The sequence below is a fragment of the Podarcis filfolensis genome (assembly GCF_964270895.1).
Source record: "Podarcis filfolensis genome assembly, chromosome: 10".
NCBI classification, from domain to species: Eukaryota; Metazoa; Chordata; class Lepidosauria; order Squamata; family Lacertidae; genus Podarcis; species Podarcis filfolensis.
Window position 1 is genome coordinate 25,492,676 of NC_139612.1, and position 22,297 is coordinate 25,514,972.

Consider the following 22,297-nt stretch of genomic DNA (forward strand, 5'->3'; position numbering starts at 1 on the left):
AATATGGCTTTAAAGGTTTGAAAATATGCAAACGCTTAATGAACTAGGTCTATTAAGAGATCCATTTAATTGGCAGGATTTAATAAAAGCTATTTTAAAATGAACGTTATTTGGCAGCCAAATACTTCAATTTTGTCATCTACATATCTCAGTAAAAATAGTGATATTGTGACAGGGAACTGTCATCGGAAGAACAGGTGGTGCAAGGGCTCCCAGAGGTTGAGAGAGACTTATCAGCGGAGGAGGGAACCAGCAGGGGGCGAGAAAGAGCTCCAAGGGAAAGCGAGTCAGAAGAATGGCTCAGAGACAATTCCAGCGAGAACAGCGAGGAGGTTTCAGGACCTCCTATAGGGACACCCACTCCTCGCCGGAAATTGTCACGTAGAGAGTCCAGAAGACGTGTTTCCGTTAAGGAGCTGTTATGCTGGAAGAAATTCCGTAAACGCCCACTGTCGGATTCTGCCAGCGACTGACGGAGCCATGCTTATGGCGCTCCGTTACAGACAGTGGTTTGTGGACTTAGGCAAACACTGAGGGACTAGGAACTTTACGCACAAGCAGCTCAACATCCCATCACAGCAATCCGACAGTCCCTGAAAGCAGCTTGTGCAGAGAAGGCATCATGAGCAACCCAGCCGGAACCGGAGATGCAGGAGGAGCTGGAGCCGGTCCAAGCCTGGAAGAAAGGTACCGGGTGTTGGAGGTCCAGCTAGCGCTGCAAACGGCGAGACTCGATGAGAGGAGGGCTCAGGATGCAGAAAAGGCAAAGGCCCCCCCACAAGCAAGAAAGATGCCAGGATTGGTGCAGAAGTTTGGGGGGGATCCCAGGAACTATCAAGCCTTTAGGACAGAGATGCAGTATGCTCTTAATCTGCAGTTTGATGACTTTCCCGACGAGGAATCGCGAGTGGCGTTTGTGGTTAGCCATCTCGAAGGGGGGGCGAGAGACTGGGTTAGACCCCTGATGGCAGGGCATAATGAAGTCTTGAAAGACGCACGGAAGTTTTTTCGCGCCATGGACCTGATGTTTTCCAGCGACATTGAACAGGGAGTGGTGCGCAGACAGTTGATGGCTTGTAAACAGGGGAGCCGATCTGTCCGTGAGTACTGGACTGAGTTTACTATGTTGATACACAAATTGGGGTGGGATCTGTCAGCGGAACCCATTCAAATGCTTTTCGAAGAGGGACTTTCTTCGGCTGTGAAAGACGAACTTTCCCGGGCGCCCAGGGCGGAGTCTATGGACCAGCTGACCAAATCAGCGCTGACCATTGGAGCACGCCAGGAGGCTAGAGCCTTGGAGACGCGGGAAGGGAAAGGGGAGCGTTGGAGGGATTTCCGCATTCCAGAGATTCCGGAGCCAACTTTCCCGCCCGCAGAGCCGATGGAAGTTGGAACAGCGCGCGCGCAGGCAGTTTCAAATCCCAGTGAAGGGCGGAAGAAGGAGGGGAAGAGCCCCAAGAAATGTTATCTCTGCCAGCAGCCAGGTCATTTTGCCAGAGTCTGTCCACAAAGAAAGGAATGGCAAGGGATGGCAGGAGCTGTTGGGGGGAAGGAGGAGGAAGGGCAGGACCAAGTAAAAGCCAGCGCCTGACTGCCACCATCAGGGCACAGCAGTCAGGCCAAGGAGCAGTAAAAGTGCCCACGCCGGAACCTCCGAGACCAGCCCTAGTGATAGAGGTGTTGCTAGAGCTGCCAAACGGACATCCCTTAAAGATAAGGGTGCTATTGGACTCAGGCAGCTCCTGTAATTTTATGAGCAAGGAGTTTGCAGCAGAACACCAGATACAGACTATCCCTTTAAGCAACCCCTTGCAGGTGACCACGATCGATGGGAGAGAGCTGTTGGGAGGAGAAGTCAGCTTACAGACCGTCCCAATGGTAATGAGGGTAGCCAGGCACACCGAAAACGAAAAAAGATGTGCAAAGATTCTTAGGGTTTGGGAACTTTTATCGGAAGTTCATCAAGAACTTTGCCCATTTAACGGCTCCCATCACGGACTGTCTCAGCAGCAAGAAGAAATTTGTTTGGACGGCAGAAGCGGAGCAAGCATTCGAAGAATTGAAAAAGGCCTTCGCTTCGGAAGAACAGCTCCTGCACGTGGATTTACAAAAACCCATGAGAGTGGAAACGGACGCATCAGACCGGGCGGTGGGGGCGGTGCTTCTTCAGCCGGGGAAGGATAAGTCGGAGTGGAGACCGTGTGCCTTCTTCTCGCGGAAGTTAAACAAATCCGAGAAGAACTACACGGTATATGACCGAGAACTACTCGCCATTCACGAAGCGTTCCGGAAATGGAGACACTTACTAATTGGTGCACAACACAAGGTGCAAGTATGCACGGACCACAAGAATTTAGAGTACTGGAGAACGGCACGAGTGCTCAACCAACGGCAAGTGAGATGGGCACAGGAGTTCTCCAAATTTTATTTTGAAATTTGCTATGTGCCAGGCCCAGAAAACGTCAGGGCGGACGCTCTCTCACGCAAACCAGAGTATTTGGAGGGGGAGGGAGCACCCGAAGAGAGACATATCATCCCAGAGGACCGCTGGGTGTGTGGGGCGGCGTTGGTGGGGCAAAGGGAACTGGTAGAGGAGACGCAGAATGATGAATACGCCCAGAACAAGCTCCAAGGTCTAAGGAGGGAGGGAGAAAACTCTGGAGGTTTTGAAGAAAGAAACGGGGCATTGTATTACAAAGGGGCACTATATATACCCGAAGGGGAATTGAGAGGGAGAGTACTCAAACAGATGCACGACAGCCCTACAGCAGGGCATTTTGGGCAACACAAAACCATGTGGTTGGTTACCAGGGAATTTTGGTGGCCCAGGGTGAGGGAAGATGTAAGGGAGTATGTAAGAGGGTGTGACCAATGCCAGCGAGCCAAGGGAGAAAGGCGGGCGCCGGCGGGGTTGTTAGAACCGTTGCCCACACCAGAGAGGCCATGGGAGGCGGTATCGATAGATTTTATAACGGATCTGCCGAAATCCAAGGGGAAAACCGCCATACTGGTAGTAGTAGACCTGTTAACTAAGATGGGCCACTTTGTAGCTTGCTCACAGGCAGTCACGGCAGAAGAGACAGCTAAATTGTTTGTAGAACATATTTTTAGACTGCATGGCGCCCCCTTGAGGGTGGTCTCAGACCGGGGCAAACAATTCACCTCCAGGTTCTGGAGGAAGCTCATGAGCTTACTGCACGTGGAGGTCAATTTTTCGACTGCCCGGCACCCAGAAACCAACGGGCAGGCGGAAAGAGCAAACGGTATCCTCCAACAATACCTGAGGTGTTATGTCAATGACAGAGAGAACGATTGGGTGGAAAAGTTGGCGCTGGCGGAATTTGCCTACAATAATGCGGAGAATGTGTCCACCGGGATGAGCCCCTTTTTGGCTTATTATGGGTGCCACCCCAGGGCATTTCCAGGGGGAGGAGGGGAGAGATGGAGCGTCCCAGCCGCAGAACTTTTTGTAGAAGAAATGGAAGCGATCCATCGTCAACTCCAACTCAACTTAGAAAGGGCCAAAGAACAATATAAGAAGCAGGCAGACAAGAACAGAAGGGAAGGTGAAACTATAAGGGTGGGGGATCAGGTGTGGCTGTCCACCCAAGGACTGCCGTTCAAGGGGGGTTGCAAGAAATTAAGACCCAAAAGATTGGGACCATTTGAGGTCATTCAACAGGTTAACCCCGTAGCTTTCAGACTCCGGTTACCGAACCACATGAAACTGCATCCAGTATTCCACAGGTCATTACTGTCACCGTATAGGGGGGGGAAAAGAAGGGGTTTCCCCACAGGGACCAGTCTTAGAAGAGAGGGAAAGCAGCAACCATGTGGCGGAAATCCTCGACTCCAGGTGGAAGGGTAATCAGGTGGAGTATTTGGTAGCGTGGGAAGGGGAACCGGAGTCAGAAAACACCTGGGTAACGGCAGAGGAAGTCAATGACGAGGTCTTGATCGAAGCGTTCCATCAAAGGTTCCCCAGGAAACCTCAGTCAGTAGCGAGGTTCCGGAGGGAGTACTTTGGCACCACCGAAGAGGAGGAGGAATTGGAAGGATTCACGGGGTCAGAGTGGGAAGAAGGAATAGATTCCGAGGAGGATGAGTACTTAGAAACCCGAAACAGCAACCGGTGGAGGAAAATGTTCGAGACTTCGGAAGATGAGGGAAGTTCTTTCAGGGGTTTTGCTCCCTCGCCTCCAGCAGAGGAAGGGAGGGGAGGGGGTGGAGGGGGCCCTGGAGGGGAGGTGGATGTCAGGGAACTGTCATCGGAAGAACAGGTGGTGCAAGGGCTCCCAGAGGTTGAGAGAGACTTATCAGCGGAGGAGGGAACCAGCAGGGGACGAGAAAGAGCTCCAAGGGAAAGCGAGTCAGAAGAATGGCTCAGAGACAATTCCAGCGAGAACAGCGAGGAGGTTTCAGGACCTCCTATAGGGACACCCACTCCTCGCCGGAAATTGTCACGTAGAGAGTCCAGAAGACGTGTTTCCGTTAAGGAGCTGTTATGCTGGAAGAAATTCCGTAAACGCCCACTGTCGGATTCTGCCAGCGACTGACGGAGCCATGCTTATGGCGCTCCGTTACAGACAGTGGTTTGTGGACTTAGGCAAACACTGAGGGACTAGGAACTTTACGCACAAGCAGCTCAACATCCCATCACATATTGATATGCAAGAAAAGTTCCATCTTGTAAGAGTTACTATTGAATTGTGCATGGGACCTAGTTAAGAAATGAAACCTTTTGCTAAATAGTTAATCAGGTCGAAGGCTTCAATGGCTCTGGCTGGATAAAAGGTTTTATTATTCAGTTTAACCAGTGGGAAATAATAACTTAAAAGGAAACATTTACTTTGGCCTAGAAACCGTTTCATACCCTCACAAGTGTCCCAATTTCACAGAGACAGTCCGGAATTACAGAAGCCATCCCGACTTTTGATTTGGTCCCAGAATGTCCCTATTTCCTCCACTAGTGCCACTATCACTGAACTCGGGGTGCTTGCCAGTGCTTGTCCGAAGTGATGACAATGGTGGCAGCGGGGGAACATCCCACTGCCTCTCCATGGCTGCCACTTCTGGCCTTCTCCCTTGAGCAGCTGCTGGAGAGTGGGCAAGGAGATGAGAGTCTGCAGCCACCGAGGTCTAGCCCTGTGTGAAGCACCAGGTTCTGAGGGGCAGGCAGATGGCTGAGCCTCCCTGGGCAGGAGGAAAGAGGGAGAGGAGCAGAATGCAAGGAGTCTTGATTGATATTTTTTCTAATGCTTTGTGTGTCCATGTCTAATTTTGCCCCTTTCTAAAAAGTATTTATTGGTGGGTGCTCTTCTTTATCTAAATCTATGTGGGTGGGGCTGTGGTCTAAACCACTGAGCCTTGGGCTTGCTGATCAGAAGGTCGGTGGTTCGAATCCCCGTGACGGAGTGAGCTCCCGTTGCTTGGTCCCAGCTCCTGCCAACCTAGCAGTTTGAAATTACCAAAAAGTGCAAGTAGATAAATAGGTACCACTCCGGCAGGAAGGTAAATGGCGTTTTCGTGCGCTGCTCTGGTTTCGCCAGAAGCGGCTTAGTCATGCTAGCCACATGACCCACAAAAAACTGTCTGTGGACAAACGTCGGCTCCCTCAGCCAGTAAAGCGAGATGAGCGCTGCAACCCCAGAGTCATTCGCAACTGGACTTAACTATCAGGGGTCCTTTTCCTTTCCTTTTTTTTTTTCAACCAAAGAATAAAATAAAATAAAATTGGGATTTAAGGGTTTTCTCACGATAGTGAAGGCATGTATGCTCACCCTTCTTCAGATAGGAAATGCTGCCCCCCTCTCAAAAATAGGGTCCCAGGAGGGGTGTGTGAGAAATGTCCCTATTTTCATCTGAGGAATGCTGTTTTCACTCTTCTTTTTAGTAGTATGGATAAAGTATGTCTATTTCAGTCAATTACTGCTTTTAGTCAAGTACTTTCCTTTGGGGAAGGCAGCACAGTGATTAACTGCACTTTCATCGTAGCCAAGAAAATCCTCAGATTGGCCCACTTGAACTTAAAGTTTTGGCAGGCCATCAAGCCCAGCAGACTGGCCAGCCAGGGGAATTCCCAGATAGCCCAGCAGCAACATGATCTCTGACCGCCCAGGGATGGCGGCTAGGAGCTCCTGGCATCATTGTGACACCATGTGATTGCTAGGTCCTGCCCACATGTCAGATTTGCCCCATGAGTCTTATTCTGATAAGGATCTGGACCCATGAAATCAAAAAGGTTCACTGGCCGAGTACTAGGTATCTATCATGGCAGCAAAGTATCAGGAGTTCCATCTGCATAGCAGGGCTTCCACAAAATTCTACAGCCCCACCCCAACTGGCATATCATGAATAGGAGATTGCTCTCATAATGTGCAGAATATGTAACTTTATAATGCAGCTATTTATTCATTGTATAACAATATGCGGCAGAAGTTTGGTGACTTTATCTCGTGGCTAAGAATATGCCGGAGCTGCAGTCTTACCTTTTCCCATTTATGTCACTATTCATCCTGAATACGATGAACCAGAACAAAAATTGTGCTGACAAATCTACAGAGGTGTTTTAGTTAAATATGTTCTATCATGAACCGCTGAGGTATTTTATGTTTATAGCAGATGACACTTAATAGCTACATACTGCAAGTTCAGCACTTGCATTCCCTTTGGCTCTAATATTAAAATCGTATGACAAAATACCCTGGTGTATGCTTCAGATTACACAATATTTCTATTCAGGTTGCTGCACTACCTGTCTTGAAAAAATGGATTATGTGAATAGAGACTAGTCAGTGAATATTAGGTTGGTTGCTTGGTTGTTGACTGTTACCAAGGCAATATTCAAAGCTTGCAAACATTCTGGATTATTTATGTCCAAACTTCTGCAATATAAGTCAGTCTCAGTCGCTTATGCGTGATCATGGAATAATAACACAGACCAACCTTTTGGGATTGTTGTAAGGAATACTGAGATAATGATATGGGTCACACGTCACTTTAATCTATAGTTAATCTAAATGATGGTTTAAATCTGAACATGTAACATGCTGGTGCTTAGAGTTCAAATTGTGGGTTGTTCATTCAAAAACAATGAGTGCTTCATTCTTAATGCACACTGCTGAAATTGTTGACAGCTGCTACAGTACTGCCAGGAGCTAAGCCGTGGTCTGTCATTTTGTTACATCTGCACCTAGGACTATAGTAAACCATGAGCTCAGGTTTGGACACAACACTTAAGCCAGACTGACAGGCTTAGCTTCTGGCACCATAGCAGGTACAGAGAGGAATGAAGTGCATGCTATTGCAGCAGCGTACAACAGCGTACTTCACATTTGCATTCAAACCATGCTTTAGTTTAACTATTCTTTAAAGTAATGTGCAAACAAGGCGAATATATGCAAAGTGTGTCCAACACTGAGCACACTACATTGTAATTATTATGTATCATGGGATGAGTTTAACTCAGAGAAGACCATTGGAATTAATGAAAATGGCTAAATTAAGGCTATTAATTTCAGTATCCTTCTTGTTAAATCCAGGGAATGTCTCCTCTGCTGTTTCTGTGTACGGAGAGTTAAAAGGATTTTTTGGTGGAGAAACAGACTCTTTAAGAGGCAGAAAATAATTGTCCAAGTTACTCTGCTTGAGAATTAAATACCGTGAATCACTATCCATATCTGGACAAGTGGGTCTTTTTGCTCTTCTCATTTCTGGAATTCTACATGTATCAGCCAAGCCGTACTTCTTGGGTCAATTGGTTGAGTTCCAGATCTACAGTCTCATCCAGTCCTGATTGATCTACAGCTACTTTGTGGGCAGCAAGGCAGTAGAGAGGAGGCTAAAAAGATAAAAGCAAAAACCAAAGAGGGCATTCTTTCAACGTAGCCTCTTTGGCCAACAGCAATTTTTCCTCTCCTTCAGTTTGTTTAAAATATAGGGGGTCAAAGGAATTAAAATGGATTTTAAAAGATTAAAAGGTTTTTAAGGTTAAAAAGACCTTAAAATAAGTTTTTTAAATGTGGAGATATAGCCAACAGGAAATCAGGGCGGTGGCTGCAAGGCTGTTAGGCTTCGTTAAAACTAATTTACGACTCTGGCTTCACAAATTATATAGTGCAAATTCCTGAGGCTGTCGGAACACATAAAACAACCTTGCCTTCAATAAGAAGAATTTTAAAAAGAATAAAAGAGAGGGGAAGAAGCCAGCAAAGCAAACCCCCGTCATGTACCAGTAATTGAAAGAGAATTTGCAGAGCTCTGATATGCATGTCTTACGTTGGCGCCATCTTTCAGTGTGTCAGTAAAATTTCATTGAATGCATCCATGATCTTGATACTTTACAAAAGTTTCAAAGGATTAGTTCCAAATATGCAGCTATATATATATGTAGGTGGTTACTTGAAATAGAGGCGACATCATTTTGTAAACTGTAGACGTGAAGCAACTGCTGCTGTTGTCATAGCAATTTTACCATGCACTTGTATGCCCTTCATGTGGTTCCATTTCAGGTGGCCACCTGAAAATTAATGTAGATTTGATTATGGAGTGGCACCTTGTCTAAGGACCACTTTTCTTTCTTTCTCCACCTTTCCCCCCACTTCACTGGAAAGGCACATAAGAAAAAGTCCTTATGAGCTCTGTTTGGACATTATATCAGTATGTGAAAGTGTATTCCTAAGATATGAGCCCATGCACACAACCCTAAAAAAAACAACAGGCACCTCAATCACATGGAATGAACCCTCTGAGATCTTTCAAACCTTCTAATGTACACACACAGGTCAGGCACTCACTATCCTGTTTTTTCTACCCTCCTAAGTCAGTCCATTGTTATCTCTAGGTCAGAAGGTGGGTGACTCACTGCTTGATCTGAGTACCTTTTGAACATGTGACCTCCTTCCTGCAAAATATGTGGTCTGCAACTGAAATAGAGTTCTTCCCCCCCCCCCCAGCAATGGCAGCATTGGCTGTTGCTTCCATGCACTTGTACATGGAATGAAAAGGAGTTCCCACACATATAACCCAGATGGTACAATTGTTACACATTATGGTTCACATCCTGATTTCTGGTGCACTTAAACTGAATGTCTGAATCAGCCTTTATGCAAGGGTTGTAGTAGCCTGATTATGTGTTCCAAACCATTGCTAACAGTTGTTTGGTATTACTTTGTTTCCAGATTATACAACTTCACAAACCCCATTTCCAGAAATCTCCTGATAATAAGAAAGGAAATTTGAGCTTGTTTTAATTCTATTGAGCATTTCCTAATACATATTGGAATGGAGTGGAGCAGCAGCATCTCTGAAAGCAGACTTTCCCTGGTTCTCTTTTTTTGCCAAATTATTACAGCATTGGATGTACCTCTTGATCGTAAGTATTAACACCGTTTTAGTCCAAAGAATGGTGTTGCGTGCCTTTATATTGTTGTAGAGCAGGGCTTTCCAACATGGCACCTTCCAGATGTTGTTGGAATACAGTATCATCCCTGACTGTGGCCATGTCTGCAGCAAATGATAACTGGAGGCTCAACAGCATATGGAAGGCATTACATTGGCCAGCTCTGTTACAGGGAAACAAACTGATAACCTAAATTCAGCTCATAAACAAGCAGCATGCTATTACCTTATGAAAAAAACCACATTTGTATGTATATTTCACACTCCTCACTTCCTTTAGCTGTGGAAATTCCAAGGCAGCTTTTCACAGTGTCATTTCCTTGTGAGAATTGAGTACCAGATGCTTAGAAGCAAACTAGGCATTAAGGTAACAGACTGGTCAAAAGCCCAGGACACTTGCATTTTGGACAGCAGCTTCACTTTTTATCTTTTATGCAAATGTTTTATTTGTTATGTCATAAAACTGTAAAGTTATAAACACAAAGTTACGTGTTTTTCCTACAGCATGAGTACATTTACAATAAAGCTAAGCAGTATTGGTTTAGTCCTACAATATTGAGGAAGGCTCTCACATTTAAATTAATATATTTGGTAATGGAAATAGCATAGCTAATAACATGTCCATGTTGTCGATGGAATAGCAGGTATCTTTGGCCATTTCAGACCCAGGACAATTTTTTAACTCAAATGTGAATTTGGGACCAATTTCTTATTTATTTATTTTTAGTGTATATTTAGATGGTGGTAGTGTTCCGGTTACAACTCACCTTGGATCAGGCTGCAAGTGGGTCCTGATCCCCCATCTGAAGACTAGTGGAATAGATGCTGTTTGTATTTTTAAAATGCAGTCTTAAGTGCTTAGCTGCTCTTCCATCTGGACCTATGCACAAATTGATTTTTGCCCGCAGCATGAATGCAATGCATTCCATTAATTCCATTTCCCTACCTCCTCAGAACCTTAGTATCAATAGGGCATGTTCTTTATAGGTCAGAGTAACAAGCAGTGTTTGTACTTGAAAAGTCAACATTTGACAAGAGCCTCATACATTGGATTGTGTGAGATTCCACGCTGAATCTTGAGACATTTACTGTTTGAGTAACAATTGTTGAAAATGCCTTTAGTGTCAGTGATCTGTATATTTCCCTCAATACCTTCTCTTTCTAAGGTTTAACTTTTTCTTCTTACTAACAAATAATTTTCTTTAATTCATGATTACAATTCACCTGCTGAATCTGATGCGGGGGGAAAAAAGCAAAACTTCTTGAAGAATGTAAGTTTTCTGCCCACTAACCTAGACAATAAAGTTTACACTGTGTGTGTGTGTATTAATATTTTTTTAATGAGTGTGGAATCCAAGTGACATGATTTTTGTACATGGTGTTGTTTGCTGTTATTAATGTTGTCGTGTATAGATGATTGATGGAAAGCAGCATTGTGGAAATTATAGCCGGCAGCAACTTTGGAATGGGTTTCTTTTAAATGTTCAAATATTTATTTTTGGTGCCCAAAAGGATATGTGTTTTTGTTTTCAAAAAGGTGCAATGCCACCTTTCCCTTTCGATGATGTCCCATGTTTCAGGAGTTACATTGATTGTGTCAGCTTCTGCTTGTAATCTGACCTAGTCAGTTTCACCATTTAGTTAGGACCAGGAGAAGTGACTGCAGTTAGAAAAATGGAACCAAGAGAAATGTTCCTGTTTGCATTGCACCTCTTCTTCAATTTGTGGCTATTAAGTTGAGTCAGCATTAAGCGTAAAGCTGTTCCTATAGTTCCAGGTAAATCATCTATACACAGCCTGTGTGTTTGCTCATGTTTTCTCTTGCTGTTAGATTTACAAGCATGCACGACTAGAATTTGGTTCCTCCCAAACTCCATAGACATGGTTTCCCACAAGCATGCATTACATCACAATTCCTTTTTAAGAACAGCCTTTTTGATGTGGTTCACCCATCACTTGAAACTATTGTTTCAACAGCCTGTGGTGCACCCCTGTTCAGCATATCATAAATGAAACAAGCCAGAGAATATTTTGCCATTATGTGCAAATCATTGTTTCTGATTTGTTTGTCTCCTAACATACCACGAAGATAAGTCAAGGACAAAGCTTGGATTCTATTGTTGTTTGTTAGGACAGAGTCAAAACCAGGAGTGCCATTTCACATATCAATGACAGACTAGCTTCTGGTTAGTTTTCTCCACAGCTTAGAATGTAAAGAGGCAGGGTTTCATCCCATTTTCATCACAATCGATGCTGTTTCCATTTCACTACAGTTCGGCTTCTGCTAAAATCTACATTATTCATCTCACTTTCTGGTGTTGGCTGAAACAAATGTTAATTATGTAATTAAGTATGTAATTAACTTCAGTGCATTCCAGTGAAAACCAAACATGAAAAACAGCACAAAATTTGCCTAATTATTTATGTAACATTCAGACTAAAAAAAAAAAAGTTACCAAATGCCACTCGTATTTCCTTGCATGATTTCTATTAATGACTTCAGTTTAATATGAAAATTGTGGCAGTTTCCACTTCCGTTTCTGGAAAAAAATCCTACTATCCCTACCTAATATCCCTAAAAGAAGGGGGGGGAGAACCACAGAGACTTTTGATGCTCAGCCACATTAAACCATAATTTAACTTAAGCTGTGGTTCAATGTGATGCATGACTGGGCCCTTAATGGCTCAGTAATATTATTATTATTATTATTATTATTATTATTACTGATTTATTTTAAGTGCCACCCATCTGACTAGGTTGACCCAGCCACTCTGGGTGGTTTCCAGCAAATTAAAACACAATACGATATCAAGCATTAAAAACTTCCCTGAGCAGGGCTGCCTTTAAATGTCTTCTGAAAGTCCAATAGTTGTTTATCTCCTTGACATCTGATGGCCATCCCACAGTATGGCAGTGACTGCTGAGAAATTCAGGGCCCATATGACTACCCCCCCTTCTCCATTCTTACCCTGCTGCAAATTTAGAAGGGCTGAGCCAGGTGGTTGGTCAAAACTTTCCATTTTTACTTTGGAAATGAATTGCAGTGCAGGTGAATTTTAAGCAAAGATCAGATCCCCACTGCATGACCAGAACTGGCGGGGCAGGTTTGTTTGATCTAGATGTGTTCATAGTACTTTTAGTATTATCTTCAGCAATGAGATGTCTAGTATATCTTATCACACGCTTTTATAATGTGCCATATATTGTGTTATATAAATACAGTGCTGCTAACGATGTAGAAAGGAAAGATTAGGACAGCCACCTACAGACGCTCAGGAAGAGTTCACTTACTAGAAATAACTTATCAGCCTAATTTCTTTCTGCAATAAGAGAGAGAAACGATCTCTACAGAAATTGTCACATTAGCACACTCACTCGTACACATGTAGAATCTGGTATCTTGGCGATCATTTCATGGTAACAGTATCAAAAACAGCTACTTGATAATCTCTGTAAGCAGGTGCAGATGCTTATGTACACACAGTAGGGCTTTCCTTTGGTAATGAGAAAGCCAGTTGTGATCTAAGAGTTCTCAGACTATTAAAAATGCTAGTCTTCTTGGTGTTACATGAAACTATTTTCACTCTCATTAATTTGTATGCCAGTCTAATCAAACAGAAATAGCCGCTTGTGATTTAAGAACAAATTCCTTGGCATCGAGTCCTGTTAGTTATTTAACAGGATTTATATAGAACCGGTTAATCATCAAAACCCCTAGGCAGTTTACATAAAATATAAAATATACATTAAAATATGCAGAAAATCAGATTTTAGATTCGCCTAATTAAAATACAAGATCAGCAGATTTGAAATATACGTTGTAAATGCATATTAAAACACATGTCAAAAGCCAAATATGTGTCCTTTGCTGAGAAGGTCAAATGGTAGAGGGAACCCAATCTAGCACTTGGCAATACAGTGTGTTCTTACATTGGCACACTGGTGAAAGCTCATCTGGCCAGCTAGAATACAGTGACAACTTGTACTGTACATACTTAGGCTTTTTTCCCCTCCAAAAAGTATTGCAAATGAGACCAGTGGATACAATCTGGAACTTCCCTACATGAATTAATTATACAGTTGTAGAACATACAAATAGGGCTTTAGTTATGGTCTGGTAAGGCAGAGGTTTTCAACCTTTCTGTGTCCACAGCTCCCTTGACCAACTACATTCTTTCTGTGACACCCCTGTGGGGCTCAAGAGCCCAGTTATGTCATCCCATGACTGCAGAGCTGGCAGCCTCTCACCCTTTTTCGAACACCCTCCCTTGTGGAGTGTTCCCTCAGCCTCTACTCCTCTCCTCTCTCCTTGAGAGTCCTCTGGGCAGCAGCTGCTGCTGCCCCTGGCCTCTGAGCTGTCCCCCTCCACCCCAAATAGAGCTGTCTCCTCACACTGCCCCAAAGGGGCCTGGGAAGCACCCCCTGGCCAGCTCCAGAGGCGCCATTCACCCGGGGAGCTTGTAGCCAGGGCTGCTGCAAGAAACAGCTGTGCAAGCCTTTGGGAGGCAGAGACTCAAGAGCACATCAGAGGGGGGGGGAGGGATGGTGGCCAGTGTTGTCTGCGGCACCCCTGACCATCATTCAAGGCACCCCAGAGTGCCATGGTACACTGGCGAAATGATGATCATATGCAACTGCCTATAATAAGAAATGTCAGAGATTTTGTTTTATAAACTGTAGTCTAGAGGCATGCAACGGTAACATTCGCCGTTAAACTCATGTGAATTTAGTCTCCTGCAGATTTGTACAGGATTGCAGCACACTAGATGTTTGTTTTTAACAGCACTATTTCTGTGATTTGCTTCTTTTTAAACTTTTTTTTTTACAAAAGTGGTTTTGTGCTTCTTTTAGAAGATATAATTGAATATTTCCTTTTACTTTTTAATTATATTTCATAAAAAGTGCCACAGCCTCCGACAATAACACAACAGTCTCCAAAGGACTATATTGTTGATCCAAGGGAGAATATTGTAATACAGTGTGAAGCAAAAGGAAAGCCACCCCCTAGGTAAGTACTGGTTTTGTTGTCTTAACTTTGTATACATCCAATTTTTTTAAAAAAACTTAATCTCAGCAAAACAGATAATGCTATGCCTGTGATTATTATTATATGACTTTGCAAAATAACCTATCATATACATAGTTCTATCATTAAAAATGCAAAGAGCATTTGTGAGGTGCCAAAGTGCTAATTGTGTGATTGTTCTTGTATGTGGAGCACTTCCATTTGTGGTCCCAATCGCAGTGCCTCCTTTCCCTGGCCTAATACTATGTGAAGTGTGACAGAACAAATGCAAGCAGACAATGATCTGGATAAAAAATGGGTCACAACTTTATTGATTACAAGTGTAGGTAGAACTTTGGCTCAGGCATTGGGTGGATATGGATTCCAGCCTCCTGCTGGAGGGATGGAACTGCTGCAGGGACAAGCCAGGATTATAGCCTCTCTAAGATGTTGATCTACTGAGTTGGCCATCCCAAGGCTGCTGCTGGAAACTCTATGGCCCATTTGCCCTATGCTTGGCTTCTGGACAGGAATTTCCACCGTGACCCCTCTAATGGGGTATCCTGCCTATGTCACTGATAGAGTATTGTATGATGCACCACTTCACCCAGTGTCTGAAGACTAGGATTCCACCCAGTGCCTCAGACAGGGCAACAGCCAATGCCTGGCCAGCCAGCAAGGCACCACACTCCATGGGGGGGCGGGGTCCATGATTGGTCTATTCCAGTGGTGTCCAAACTTTTTTCAAAGAGGTCCAGATTTGATGAAGTGAAGAGCCGTGAGGGCCAACCAAAGTTGTTTTTAGGATTGAAGTTGTTGAGCTTTATTTTAGGATTTTACCCCAGGGAATAAACTGCCACAGGGGCCAGATTAAACTGACCGGCGGGCCACATTAGGCTCCCGAAACGGACTGTGGACATGCCGGGTCTATTCAAGTATGTCCTGCCTAGCAGAATGACACCCCCCCCCCAATACTGCCATCACAGGGGAATTCACTCAGAAGAGGCCAGCGAGCAAGCATGGCCTGGTTGCTGGGGACGAAGGGGCTGTGACCATTGCCCCCATGGATGCAGTGAGCAGCCATTGAAGTTGCCCCAAAGGCCTCATCAAGCTTGGAAATTTTCAGAATATCTCTCCGTGTGGAGCAGTGAGTTGCCACCAGAAGGAAATGCAGCCAAAATGCTGCCTTCTGCTGTATGGGGTAAGGACCTGATCCTGGCCTCAGCAGAGAACTCAGTATTCTTTAGCATGCTGACTATACAACAGCAAGGCTTGGTGAAAGCATTCCCATTATTTTTGTCAGATGTATACTGTCATACTGTCAGATGTGATAGTATGAGATTTAGCAGACCTGCTGTAGACATAAGATGATGAACTTCCTAAAAAGGTGGCACTAGCTATTTATGCAACTTGAAGAAACACAAGTTTTACAAATAGCATCTTTACACATATACAGTATTAGCAGACTTTTACTCTTAAAGAGAGGCTAGGAAAAGCTTATAGAACATAACTGTGATCCAGATATCCTTTGGACATAGGGTTTTGGAAGTCTGTGGAGGTCTGTGGACATAGTGTTATTGCAGGTAATGAAAATTCCTACAACACTTTTGGGGCAACACTTTGTCTGGAATAGGTGTCTCACTTGCTTATTTTTCACATTTTCTAGTTGGATATTTATTAACATTGTCAACATTTTGTTTCACCAAAGGTACACATTATACACTAAAGATTATACATTATCTGATAGCAAATGCCCCCCCCCCAATAACTAACTACTTCAACTTTTTTTTCCCAATTGATAGCTTTTCATGGACACGCAATGGAACTCATTTTGACATCGATAAAGATGTACGGGTAAGAATGAAGCCTCACTCAGGAACCCTTATAATAAATATTATTAATGACGAAAATGGAGGAAAGGCAGAAACGTATGAAGGAATTTATCAGTGCACAGCAAGAAATGAACTTGGAGCAGCAATTTCCAATAATATTGTTATACGGTCATCTAGTAAGTTGAATATTAGAAATTTCTTAAACTTGAAGCTCTTACTACTTGTTGTCAGTATATTTATTTACTTAATTTTCTTTCTCAGGAACCCTTATAATAAATATTACATTATTTTCTTTCTTCTTTTCTTAAAAAAGACATCTTTTTAATCATCAAAGCAATCTTATTAGAAGGTAATGATATTTGATACTATAGTTTAGCACTGTACTGCATGAAAAACTACCCATCTTCTCCGAAGTTTTTCTTAGTAAGTTAAGCACGCAAGATTTTCCTTCTTTTTCCAGTATGTTTAGAACTGGGTATTGTATAAAGCATCACAATTAGAACAAAATATTTTATACCTGAGTATTATATGTATTTAACAATTACATATTGCTGAAATGTACGTTTTAAAAAATGCGACCAAAAAGGTTGGAATATAGATCAGTGAAGTAGTCTCATTAGAATTTTTGTTTCCTTAAGCAGTCATGTCTTCATCTCAGATATGTTCTCTTAAGAGTTTAGGATGAGGTGATAAACAGATGATCCTAATTCATTTCACTCTAGCATGGCAGGCAAATACCTCAAAATGCTGCATAACGACATATGATTCACTTTACATGTACTAAAGTAGTATTGAAATCAATAAAACATAAGGGTGTATAACTGTGCTGAAGATGGCATGCTTAATTTGCTCTCCCATTCATCTATATTTTTGTAACTACCTACTCCTGTAATGTGTAATTAGGAGTCCATTATCCTAATGTTTAATTGCTTTGCTTTCCTACGATACCCAGCATTACATAGTCTGAGAACTTCCTATGCACATTTCAGGAAAGTGCAAGTTTCTCTTCCTGTTGCTGAACATTTGAAGATTATTTTTTTCCTTGAAATAGCTAAATCACATCATAAAGTTCCTTACAACTTTCCCCCTAAGAATACTGTAAAAAAGATGTTCATGCAAAATTTGTAAATTTCATGTGATATTGCGTTCATGTCTTACGAAGCTTTGTTTTCTCTTGCTTCTTGAAATCCCTGTGTTGTTTTCACTGCCCAGGCCATGTGACATTGATTTCCTCCCTTTTCTGCAGGATCTCCTTTATGGACCAAAGAAAAACTAGTTCCCAAAACAGTAATTGAAGGTCAATATGCAATACTTCCCTGCAGGCCACCTATTGGATTACCACCACCTATAATATTTTGGATGGATAACTGTAAGTTTATTTTATAATACATAAATATCTCTCACGCTAAATTATTTCAGTAATTCCATCTGTGCTGCAATTAGAACACCTTCATGTGGCAAGGGGGACAAATTCATCATACTGTCTACATGACTGTTGCAATCCCATGATAACAGGAAAGTGTTTCATGTTAGGTTTGTAAGTTAGCTCTTTATGATGGGACATGGGTGTGTTCACTACATTTCTGTGTTACATCATAATGCTACTCAAGTTGCAGTTTTCTGCGTGTGATGTTACCGTATTTTTTGCCCTATAGGACGCACCGGCCCATAGGACACACCTAGTTTTTTTGTGGGGGAAATAAAGAAAAAAATATATCCCCCCCCCAGCCGCAAGACTTCCACAGGGCTCCCTAGGCTGCGGATAGCTTCCCGAAGCGCGGGGCGCTCTGCTTCAGTGCACCCTGCGCTCCGGGCAAGCAGGCTGCTATCCACAGCTTAAGGAGCCCTGCGGGAGTTCCCGTGGGCTCCCCAGGCTTACAGATAGCTTCCTGAAGCCTGGAGAAAGAGAGAGGGGTCGGTGCGCACCGACCCCTCTTGCTCTCCAAGCTTCAGCGAAAGCCTGCATTCGCCCCATAGGACGCACACACATTTCCCCTTCATTTTTGGAGGGGAAAAAGTGCGTCCTATAGGGCGAAAAATACGGTATATGTCAGGCCCACTGTCTTTTTAAAGCAAGGTAGTTGGTTTGAATCAGCGTGACATATAGGTTGGCCTGTAATACTGTTGCAAATTATTACATAGTTTTCATACATGGTCATTGTATGTCATTTTCCCCATCACTTTGATGGGACAGTGAGTAAAGTTGCACAACCATTGTGAACAGCCTATCTAGATGACCCACATTTTGATAATCATCCTCAATATCTCTGAGACATGCTTTTTCTACAAGTAATGAGAGGGCAAAACAGGGGAGGGCTGGGCTGATACAAAGATGGACCTTGCAAAGCAGTAGGAAAAGAGTAGAAAAGACTATAGTAAGTAAATACACGTTGAATAGTCTCTTGAACTATGGCTGGAACTAAACCTACTGTTGTGATCTGGAATGCGGGGGAAGAACATGCCAGTCCTACTTTTAAGAAAGGAAAAAGCCATTTCACATTGATTTATCTGGTTTCATGACCTCGTTTGGAGACTTAATATCCACAGTGGAGTGGATATTAGTTGGGGTGAATTTGCTCTACCTCCTTACCCAAAGGAGATTCTGAAAGCAATTTCCCAAAAGTAGATGGGCAAGGTGATCAATCATGGGTGATGCCTTCCCTTTTTTGGCCTACTTCACACTACATAATGTTTGCTTGCTCATTTATTTTGTGACTCAGCTGATTGGCAATACTTCCATTTCCCTGTTTGATGAATCTGGTCTCATTGTTATTTGTTTGCATAACTGGAAGAATCAGATGCAAGTGGCATGAGTTCTCTTATTTGCTTAATCTAGTCTATCTGGCAGTGGCTTGTTTTAAACAAGTACACAATCTGGTTTGACTGGCAATTGTTTACTGTTGAATTTGGTCACTTTGCTCTCATTGGAGTTTAGTGCAGGCAGGCAAGCAAATTAGGATATAATCCTATGCCACCCTGGGGCATTATTAGGGTTGTGGGCACCTGGGAGTCATCGCTTATAGCTGTAATATTGCAAAAGATGGGCAGGGATAGGCGGGTACACTTCGGTAAACATTCTGCCATGGGGCCATAGTGTACATGCCCAGTCTTTATACCCTAAGGCTCATCTAGTGTGAGGAGCACCCAGTTGTTGGCTTGGAAGCCACTGAGTACAGTGGCTGATTTTCACAGGGGATAAGAGGGGCGCTCTCCTCCATATAATGAATAAACTCACCTGCCCTCGCTTATTAATTCACTCTTGATTCAGAGATCTTCTTACATTGCAATAAATATAATTGTTCCACCAATATGCTGGTTCTCACATTTTTCTCAGGGGCATAGGAGAATGGCATTCCTTTATTAGTTAGCTCACACATGGAAACTGACTGGTTTTTCTCCCACAGGGGGCACACCCACCAGTTTTAAACCATTTTCAAGGGCTTCTAAATTCGTTTCAGCATGCAATTCAGAGTGCTGATTTTAATCTTTAAAGCCCTCTATGAATTGGGACCCAGGCATTAGAAAGGCAGGTTCATATGAACCTGTCTAAACACTAGAATCTTTGTCAGCGGCACTGAGGCAGGCAGCAATAGGAGAATGTCTACTTCACGTACCTAAAGTAGCCCTTCATTGTTTAATGACACAATTTCTTTTCTTTCCTTCCCTACAGCTTTTCAAAAGCTGCCTCAAAATAATAGAGTTTCCCAGAGTCTAAATGGAGACCTTTATTTTTCTAATGTAAAGCCGGAAGATAGCCGTGATGATTACATATGCTATGCGAGATTTAACCACACTCAAACTATACAACAGAAGCAACCCATTTCTTTAAAAGTTGAACCAGGTAGGTGTGAATTTTGTAAGCTATTTTATAGCTACATTACATTTGACAGAAGTATATGTTACATAAGTGTATAACAAACTTTTCTTGCTGGAATGTACCTTTCTTAGAACACGTGGTTTAAATTAATACACCTTCAGAACATTAAAAATGACTTCCAATATATTTTTACTAGAGCTTTGTAAAATTATGTGGTGCAATAAAAATATGTACTGTTAAGTACCTAGGGTGCCTAAATTGCATTGAACTAGTCAATACTAGTTTAGACAATCTGTTTGCTGGAATACAGCCTAAGTTTGAAAACAGCCTGGTGACAAGATTTTCTGTATGTTGCACACTCAGATGCTTCTGTGTGACAATTACCAAATATTTTCTATCTTATGCAAAAGCAATTGCAGACCTGGATATTACAATGAAATAAATGTTTATTTCTGTTCAAATTGATCAGCTTCAGTAGATAGATAGATTAACTTCTAAAGCCCATATTTACTGCTTCCTGGTTGCATTCTTCATGATATTCTATTTATTTCAGTGGATTCATTGAATGAAACTATAACTGCTAATATGAGTGACTCTGATTTTTATGGTGGTGAGTTTTAGAGATCCACTCCTGCATTACTCCTTTCATTGTAGAATTTAGTTAACTAACCACTCCATGGCTGCTTAACTTTACTGCCCTTACAATTCTAATATCTATATCTACTGGCGACCATAAACGTAAATTGCACAGGATGCGTGCTCTAATTGATTATAAATTATTTAGAAGTAATGGCAGAACATTTGCATGCAAACATGTTTTTTTTCCCCTTTTGGCAAATGAATCAATATAGCAGGCTTGTTAATGTTCATGCACTCTATAACTTTCCCCTTTATGTTAGCTGATAATTCGTTATCACCGAGACCAGTCAGTAGCACACAACGTATACTAAGGAAAAAGCCATAAACAATTAACTGTTGCTCATCCTGCTTAATATCTCACTGAATATGCAGTTTAAGTGCTAACCACTTAATACATCTGTGTTAGAAAGAATGTTTGAAGCATCCATGCCCTAATGTGCATTTGCTATTTTCTTTTTATTTTCTTTTATTTCCAGTCCTTCACAGAGGTAGCAATCTTATCAACTATAAACATGGCTTTATGGTTATGGATTTGACCACATTGTTGAATTTCTCAAGCATGCATATACGATCCACTTCACACAAACTTTCCAAGGGCTAATGGCATATATTACAGGGACTCAGTCCATCAGCATAATATAATTCTAGTGGCTGATGTATTTCCCTTTTTTATTCTCACTTAAGCAAGTGAAGTACCACCATCTCCTACCATTGCTCAGATTCAAGGCAGACAGCAGCAGCCCTTTTTCCCTAAGTGCCACAGCCTCCCCACCCACCCCAGTAGAAGCCGAGAGCAAATCAATTGGTGCTATATCCAAACCAAAGTAAGCATTAGCAAAATAAGTGCCTCCATCTATGCAGTGACATGGTCATCTGTTTTGCTGCTGTTTGTCACTTGGATGCGAGAACCTCCCAGATCCAAGATGAGCTGAGGCATGCACCACTGTTGCATCCCGCTTCTGTAGAGTGAAAAGGAGGGTGGTGGTGAAAGAGCTGCATGTTTGAGCATTCTACCCTTCAAGGACAATTTAGTCCTAGAGAGAGAACTGCACAGCAGACCAGTCATATTGTGATGTATTTAAAGGTCAGGAAAATGTAATTGGTACATGCTAGTAAGTAACTGGCTGATGGACTTTGTCCTTAATTTTTTCATAAAATAACAATTAATTCGAATATTTTTGCTTTGTATCCTATTTGCAAGTTATGTGAAAGCATATGGAGATAGAAGTGGCTCCTTGTGCATTTGAGGATTTCCCCATTATAAGAGTGGAAATTCAATGCATGCACCTCTTTTAAGCACACAGAGTTCCATTGAAGAGAATAGGGAATAGTCGGGCACACATGGGAGAACTTGGTGATCTGGACTGAAAGCTATGCGTTTAAAGTTAATGGCTTACTTCTTATTCTATGATCTCGCTGTCTCCCTGGACCTGTCTACACTACAAACTTGAACCAGTTTATAGTCATTTCCTGTTCCCAGGGAATGGTAAGGGTCATAGTTCTGTGATATAGGTAGGTGCAGGTGTGTGTGAAAAGGTTGGGGAGGAGAAATGGTATGCTGGGGATCTCTAAGAGAATTTTCAACACTGGACCAAACTGCA

General features: G+C 42.7%; 2 protein-coding genes and 1 long non-coding RNA gene across 53 annotated transcripts in view; 1 reads left to right on the top strand and 2 right to left on the bottom strand.

The window, feature by feature from the left end:
- Nucleotides 1-22,297, bottom strand: part of LOC310744041 — a 352,149-nt gene that overhangs the window by 123,190 nt on the left and 206,662 nt on the right. The gene's annotated exons all lie outside the window — the stretch shown is intronic.
- LOC310743925 (uncharacterized protein) overlaps nucleotides 1-22,297 on the bottom strand; it is a 797,205-nt gene that overhangs the window by 114,843 nt on the left and 660,065 nt on the right. The window lies entirely within an intron of this gene.
- NRCAM (neuronal cell adhesion molecule) overlaps nucleotides 1-22,297 on the top strand; it is a 144,495-nt gene that overhangs the window by 58,391 nt on the left and 63,807 nt on the right. For 17 of the 50 annotated variants that reach the window (XR_014539253.1, XR_014539254.1, XM_083574359.1 and 14 more), the window contains 7 exons: nucleotides 9,183-9,376; nucleotides 10,656-10,673; nucleotides 14,306-14,411; nucleotides 16,211-16,416; nucleotides 17,487-17,609; nucleotides 19,911-20,081; nucleotides 20,611-20,667. Coding sequence is in view for 48 of the 50 variants with exons in the window: in XM_083574359.1 (XP_083430485.1) it covers nucleotides 9,286-9,376; nucleotides 10,656-10,673; nucleotides 14,306-14,411; nucleotides 16,211-16,416; nucleotides 17,487-17,609; nucleotides 19,911-20,081; nucleotides 20,611-20,667 (772 nt within the window). In the remaining 2 variants the exon portion in view is untranslated. The remainder of the gene's footprint in view (nucleotides 1-9,182; nucleotides 9,377-10,655; nucleotides 10,674-14,305; nucleotides 14,412-16,210; nucleotides 16,417-17,486; nucleotides 17,610-19,910; nucleotides 20,082-20,610; nucleotides 20,668-22,297) is intronic. The other 33 variants (XM_083574343.1, XM_083574366.1, XM_083574371.1 and 30 more) reach the window with 3 other exon arrangements.